This window comes from Microtus ochrogaster (assembly GCF_000317375.1).
Source record: "Microtus ochrogaster isolate Prairie Vole_2 chromosome 6 unlocalized genomic scaffold, MicOch1.0 chr6_random_2, whole genome shotgun sequence".
NCBI classification, from domain to species: domain Eukaryota; kingdom Metazoa; phylum Chordata; class Mammalia; order Rodentia; family Cricetidae; genus Microtus; species Microtus ochrogaster.
In genome coordinates, this window is record NW_004949095.1 from 4,882,700 (window position 1) to 4,890,247 (window position 7,548).

The 7,548-nt window shown below is 36.7% G+C and overlaps 1 protein-coding gene across 1 annotated transcript in view; it reads right to left on the reverse strand.

The window, feature by feature from the left end:
* Positions 1 to 7,548, reverse strand: part of Cep350 (centrosomal protein 350) — a 147,974-nt gene that overhangs the window by 22,444 nt on the left and 117,982 nt on the right. Inside the window, exons 30-31 of the mRNA XM_013352491.2 lie at positions 6,790 to 6,950; positions 3,749 to 3,885 (exon numbers count right to left, since the gene is read on the reverse strand). Of these exons, the coding sequence (XP_013207945.1) occupies positions 3,749 to 3,885; positions 6,790 to 6,950 (298 nt within the window). The remainder of the gene's footprint in view (positions 1 to 3,748; positions 3,886 to 6,789; positions 6,951 to 7,548) is intronic.

Genomic DNA, 7,548 nt, shown 5'->3' on the forward strand with positions numbered 1-7,548 from the left:
TCTCTCTCTCTCTGTCTCTCTCTCTGTCTCTCTCTCTGTCTCTCTCTCTCTGTCTCTGTCTCTCTCTGTCTCTCTGTCTGTCTCTCTCTGTCTCTGTCTGTCTCTCTGTCTCTCTCTGTCTGTCTCTCTGTCTCTCTGTCTGTCTGTCTGTCTGTCTCTCTCGACCAGTCTTGTTCATCCCAGGCACATGCTCCACCCCCAGCCCCTCCTTGTTCTCCATTTTCCCTTTCTTCAGATCCTGTCTGACTTCTGCTTTTTGCTTATAATGACTTAAATGTTGCTGTTTAGTTTTACTACTAGATTTCCTTTTCTCTTTAAATGCATACTTTTGCAGCTTTATTTACCCTTTATATCTATGCATGTATGACAATTTCAGCATCTCTCTCCTTGACACTTTATAACCCAATTTGTATGAATTACAACATCTCAAAATGAACATTTAAAGCACAAATATTAAGTTTCCCACAAAGCCCTCTTTGCTGTTAGGGTAAGGAAAGCCTGGCCCAATTAACCAAGAGAAATCTAGGAGCCCTAGGTTTCCTGTTTCCCATCTAGAGCTTTAATTATATAATACCACTTCTTAGAAATTCCTAAACTATACTTTCTGTTTTTTCTATTCTTATTACCGCTTCTTTGAGTTTGGCTCATACTGCTTTTCTGTTGGCTGTTAAGCTTATTTCTTCTAATCTTTCCTCAATACTAAATAATCTCTGTAAAAAAATACATTTTCTGATGTTGGAGACTGAATCAGGGCCACACAAAACTAAAAACACTAGTGTTCTACTGCTGACCATAGTCCTACCTAACTCCTGGTTAAAAAGATCTCATAGCTTGATGAAGAAAATAATTCAACGAGTACTTCACAATTTACTTAGTTGTATCCCAGCCCCCCACTCCTGAGCTTGCTATGTAGAGGAGGGTGATCTTGAACTTCTGATCTTCCTGACTTTGCTTCTTGAGTGCTGAGATTGCAGGTATGTGTCACCCATGCCCAGTCTGTGTGGTGCTAGGGGCCGAACCCAGGACTTCGTGCACGTTAGGTAAATACTCTAGGAATCTTCCTAATGCTGTGACCCTTTAATACAGTTCCATATGTTGTGATGACCCCCAAACAAAAAATATTTTGTTGCTACTTCATAACTATAATTTTGCTATTGTTATGAATCATAATGTAAACATCTGCTATGCGACCCCTCTGGGGGTCGAGACCCACAGGTTGATAATCACTGATTTAGAGCTCAAACTAAAACTTACATTTAGAAGATAATGGAAAAATACATAGAAACTCAAAAAAAAAAACTAAGAAAATAAATCTTGTAAAATTTGTATTTAAAAATTGTATAATAAAATTGTAAAATAGCTGACATACACTATTTGGTGATAGCTGGACATAATATGATTGTGACTGCTTTTTAAAAAGATGCTTCTCTGGAAAGTCTAATAATAAAAATGACTGGTGATTAGTGAACACATGATACTTGCTGTGTTGGAGGCCCAAACCTGCTTAATAGGTATTTATAGTCCAAACAACTCAAACAGAGAGGTTAGATACCTTACACAAAGCTAAACAGCTAGCTTATACTAAAGCCAGGTATCTAAGCTATCATGAGCATAGTTTGTGCTATTCATATATCTAACAAAATCTCAAAAACATTTTCCTTTTCTTTTTTAATTTTTTAGATTTATTTACTTATGCAAATGAATGCTTTGCCTGGATATATGTCTGTATACCATGTGCCTGGTGGGTGGTGGGAATCAAACCTTAGTCCTCTGCAAGAGCAGCCAAGTATTCTAAACTACAGAGCCATCTCTCCAGCCTCAATACTTTTCTTTAAAATTTTATTTATCCAGCCTGGTCTACAAGAGCTAGTTCCAGGACAGGCTCCAAAACCACAGAGAAACCCTGTCTCGAAAAAAAACCAAAAAAAAAAAAATTTTATTTATCTATTATTACTATTATCTTGGATGTGCTAGTATGAGTACTGGGGAGTGTGTGGAGGTCAGAGGACTGTCCTGTTGAATTGATCTTCTCCTTCTACCCTTATGTGGGGTTCCAGGGAACAAACTGAAGTTATTAGATTTGTATGGCAAATACTTTACTAGCTGAGCCATCTCATGTCCCTTTCTTTTTTTAAAAAAATTACAAATTTATTTTAAATTATGTGCCTCTGTGTGTGTCTTTGTGTAGGTATGTTTACATGAATGTAGGTGTCCAAAGAAGACAGAGGTATTGGACTTCCTGGAGCGGAAGTTATATATGATTGTGAGCCACCCAAAGTGGGTACTGGAAATTGAACTTGGGTCCTCTGCTGGAGCAGCACTATGTGTTCTTAATTAATTATCATTTCTATAGCCCTAGTTTTCTTCCTTCCTTCCTTCTCTTTCTTTTTTCTCTTTCTTTAAAAAAACATATGTAATGTGTATTTTGCTTGTAAGTATATCTAGTTCACCATGTGCATGCAATGCCTGAAAAGGCCACAAGAGGGCATTAGACCCCCTGGTACTGGGTGTAGAGACCTCTGTTGGGCCATCTGAGTGCTGGAACTGAACAGGGTCCCCTAGAAGAGCAGCCAGTACTCCTAAGTGCTGAGTCATCTCTCTAGCACCCTAGGTGTGGGGCTGGATAATACAGAGTTGCATTGTGTATACCAGGGAAACCTGGAGTTCACTACATAGTCTAGGTTTATCTAAAACTCATGATGTTGGGATGACAGGCAGGCAACACTATACTCAGGGAAGCATTTTGGCTTTGTGTAGGTATGTTTACATGAAATTGGAACTTCCTGTTTTCTTATACCAGTGGGGATAAAAGTCTTGTGCATGGTAGGCAAGTGCTCTACCATTATGCTGGTTCAGCCCTCAAGATACTTTTAAAGCAACTTTAAAGGCCCGTATCATCTCAGAGTAAAAATAAGTGAGGAATAAGAGGCGACTTCACAGAGCGGTCCTCTAACCTCCACGCACTTCCCCAGTAAAGCTAGCAAAATGTGGCTTTTACTTAGTTTTTTCAGTCTCTCCTAACACCAGCAATATCCTATCATATTTACCTTTTATGATCTGCCCACCTGTTCTTTCTCTCTCTCTATCATTCACGAATGCTCCTCTCTTTCACATATCCTTGTTTCTCAGATGCACTCACTGGCCTCTTACCCACTGTCCAAACCATTTGAACGTTATGACTTGACTTTTTATCTAGTATACCATAGTCTACTATTGCTACCTACACCATTTACTGGGTGTATGATGTCCTATTACCTGAATGGGACCATAATTTACTGAGATATTTCACTCATTTTTTGAATTAAGGATTATTTCCAATGTCTTATGCCTATAAATAGGTATTACAATAAACACAAAGGATACTATAATAAATATATTCATGCAAATAGAGCTTTTGGTATTATATATCTTATCAAGCTTATTTTTTTAGACATAAGGTTACAGATACTTTTGCCTTCTAAAACATTGCCTGTTTTTCCAAAGATCTACAACTAATTCTACTACTACTGTCAACAATGCTGAGATATGGTTTGCACCGCACCCACCAGGCTGCAGGTTAAAAACACACATTTCCTATCTGTACCTTATGCATTTAGCTTGTACTTCTCATATGCAACACTTTACGTCTGTAAAAAACAACAGTATTTTTACTTGTATAACTCACTGTCACTTAAAAGATAACGTCTACTAAAAACCCTTCCTTATTGCTTCTTCAATAAAGCAGAATACATGTAACTTAAGTTCCTACCTGTGTAGTGGATGGGGCTTAATTTTGGGTTTTTCAGAAACAGAGGAGAGACATTTAATTTGAAGTTTGGATGTTGGTGATGTGTCCAAATCTTGGCTAAGCTCACCTTCAGTTTTCTTAATGAATTCATCATAAGTCTAAGTTTGGAAGAATTAGAGGAGTTATTACACAGAATGTTTTATTTTAAACCATTGGAGCATTTAAAATTTTTAAATAGCATAATTTAAACATTAAACCAGTAAAAAGACAGAACATAAAGATTTCCCTCCCTGTTCCCTACCACATCTTCAGCACTGCAAAAAAAGGAGAAAGAAATGATAAATTTTAATACAAAGCTAAGTATTTATGAAATGGCAATACAAACCCAGACACATTAACCTTAAACTTGTTACATGTTATTTTCTAATATTTTGTGTTTTTGTTTGTTTGTTTTTTGCAGATGGGTAGGTTGTGATAGGGTCTCACTATGTAGCCTTAGCTGACTTGGAATTCTCTATGTAGAACAGACTGCTCTTGAACTCACAGAGCTCTGTCTACCAGTCCCTGTCTTCTAGTGCTGGGACTAAAGGAATGAGCTACCACACCCTACCTTGTGTGTTTGTTTTTTTCCCTGAGTTTCAACGGCAGTAAACTTCTTAAGAAATAGTACTTGGGGGAAATTGAATGTAATCAGTCAGATGGTCAGAATTACTAAAACGGTCGTCTGGTTATTAAAATACCCATTTTCAATTGTTATCAGAACTTCGCTGCTTTGTAACTATCATTAGTATGGCATCCAAAGGGCTCTCTATCTATCACGTCTTTCCTTCATTTGGAAGGCTAAACTCACTTGTACAACTGTATTTGATGTAATAGCTGAAAACAAAGTTAAGCACTTTTTATCCAGGATGTACTCAGGTCTGGCCTAAACTAGATTGTTAATAAATGTTTATAGAATAAAAGAAAGATTTATGGATCTTTTTTAATTGCTACATATTCTTGACATCTGGACTAAAACCCCTACTTTTAAAACTCTTACCATATTATCTTCACCTGAATTATCTATCAATGCTTGATAAATTCTGATATTAATCACTAACTAACATACATAGCCAGATGGCCCATCTAGCTAAGACTACATAGAAGGGATAGTTACTCAGATCTGAAAGCATCTGAAAGTTTAGTTCAGTTATTAAATAGGTGACCAATAAAGTCCACTAGGTCTTTTTCCATATACGTTGACATATATATTTCTCTATGGCATAATTTCAAGACGTAAATACATAACTCTCTTTCATTTTTGTTTAGCCACTTAGTGAAATGCTGAGTGAGATGGCTCACAGCACTTTTCTAGAGACTTTCTATCAATGCAGATCTTTTAAACTTTAAAAGTTCTTTTGAGATAGGAATTTGGTATGTAGCACAGGCTGGATTCAAACCTGAGATCCTCCTGCTTCATGTTTCGAGTAATAGAATCATATTATTGCACATTTTTAGCAACACTGTTTATTCTTAATTTATTTCCAGTATTACTTTAATGGCTCAGAGTTGTATGACCAATCAGATAAAACCCAAGACTCCTTAGTTTAACCTCTAATTTCCTGAGTGTCACCTTCATTTTTGAATTTGTTTTCCCACTGCTTTCCAATACAAACAACCAGCACGGCCACTGTGTCTCTGCTGCTGTGGGTCAGGTTAAATCTGAACTCCCATTTCTACTTCAGTTTCCTAAAGCTAACTATAGGAATGTCTGGCTAACCTGGACCTGGTCATTTATTATAACCACTTTTCTAACTTTGAAACACCACGTAAGTTCTGATGCCGGCTATCTCCAAGTGATGCACCTGTGTAAATGTTTATTCCACATTTATCAACAGGCCTATTTTCATGGAAAGATATAAAATTCAGAATTGAAACAAAATCCTGCCTTTATCATCTATGGGTTGTGTGTCCCTGGATAGGTCCTTAATCTTATTTAAACTCAGTTTTCTTATCTGTGAAACAGTGGTAACAACTTATCACTATGAGGATTAAATAAAAATACATTCAATTACCTGAGTTCCCCACATACAAAAATAGTCATCTAAATACAGGAAGAATTGTGTTAAACAACAAAGATCAATAGGTAAAAATTAAAAGGAAGGAAAATTTGTGGCTCAACACAACAATGCACTTTCTCCCATTTGGTTAACTTAAAGGCCAAACAGTTTCAACTGCTGTGAAAATGTGAAAGTGTCCAGATCTGGACAGTTCTCTCTGGCCGGGGCCTGAGAACAGACTCTTGTGAGTTAGGAGGTTCAGATGGATGCCTTGATAAATACTATGATTCAGAACAATTAGGCTGGCGCAGCAAGGGAGAGGTTGGGGGAAGGAAGGAACAAACCAACTTGAAAGTGAGAGAGACAGAGGGAAAGAGGAGAGGCACACAGAGAGACTGAGATTTGTAGAAAATCACCAGAGGAAGTAATAACTAAGAGACTATACAGATAATACAGGTAAGAGGGATTAAAATTCCTAGCTAGAACCCTAGACTACAGCAACAGGAATAGAAGGAAACCAAAAGGAACTGGTAAAAGAGCAATCAGTGGGAACTGGGCTGCAGAAGAAACAGAAGGAAGACATCAGCAGAAGCATATTTCTAGTGTCAGGTAGAATATGGAAGGGTGCTAGAGCTTAGGAAGAAATTCAACTTACAGCTGTTATTTAGGAACTGTCCTAAATTAGCTCAAGGATTTTAATAATTGTGTGGCCTACTTGCAAGAAAAAAAGATGACAACAATTTTAATACCTAGATCTGTTTATCTTTTTCATCCTAATATTTTTAAGAGAATATGAGTAATCTTTATCACAACTATAATCTTTATCAGAAGTGTACTTTAGTATTCAATATTTTAATATTTAGCTTAACATTTTGGATATCTTCAGATTCATTTTTAAAGATGATCAAATATTACAGTACATGACTACTGAAAAATCCCATCCACTACTTTATTAAGAGCACTGCAGACACTTGAGCTTCACCTGTGAACTAACCTTGGCAGCTGGCCCACTCCCCATCTCACCTCCAGCTGTCTGATCAGACTGGCTTCCTGGGCTTTTAGCCTCTCCTTTTGTCTTTTCCTCTGCTCCTTCTTCAGCTGCTCCACAACTGATCTCCTTTTCCGCAGCTCATCCTTCAGAGCTCTGATCCTACCTTCAATGTCACTCTGGTCAGATGGAGTTTCTGAAAGATAGGAAATATTTTCATTAATCTAAACAAAGAAATCAGTAACTAATAAAGAAAAGTTGTAATACTTAAAGTCAATATTTAGGAGCTGGAGAGATGGCTCAGCGGTTAAGAACTCTGACTGTTCTTCCAGAGGACCGGGGTTCAATTCCCAGCAACCACACAGCAACTCAAACTATCTGAAAATCCAGTTCCAAGGGATCTGACATCTCATACCAATAAATAAAGTTAAATAAATCATAAAAAAAATTCTTTGTAAAAAAATAAAGTCAATATTTAAAATTTAAAAAGTTGAGCTTCTGAAAAATGTTATTAATAAAATGTGAGTGTAATTTTCCATAGTCTTTTTTCCTTAGTTTTCCTCATTATTTTCTAATTTCTAATATTACTATTTGTTTATTTATAATTTACTTTATTCTTGTGAAAAATGTGTAGGTGTGAGTATATATAATTTGTGTGCATGAGTTTGGGTACACATATGGAAGCCAGGGAACAACTTTTGGGAGTTGGTTCTCTCCTTCCATTGTGGTGGGTTCCTAGGTTTGAACTCAAGTTTTCAGCCTTGTGAAGAAAGTGTTCTTTTTTTTTTTTTTTT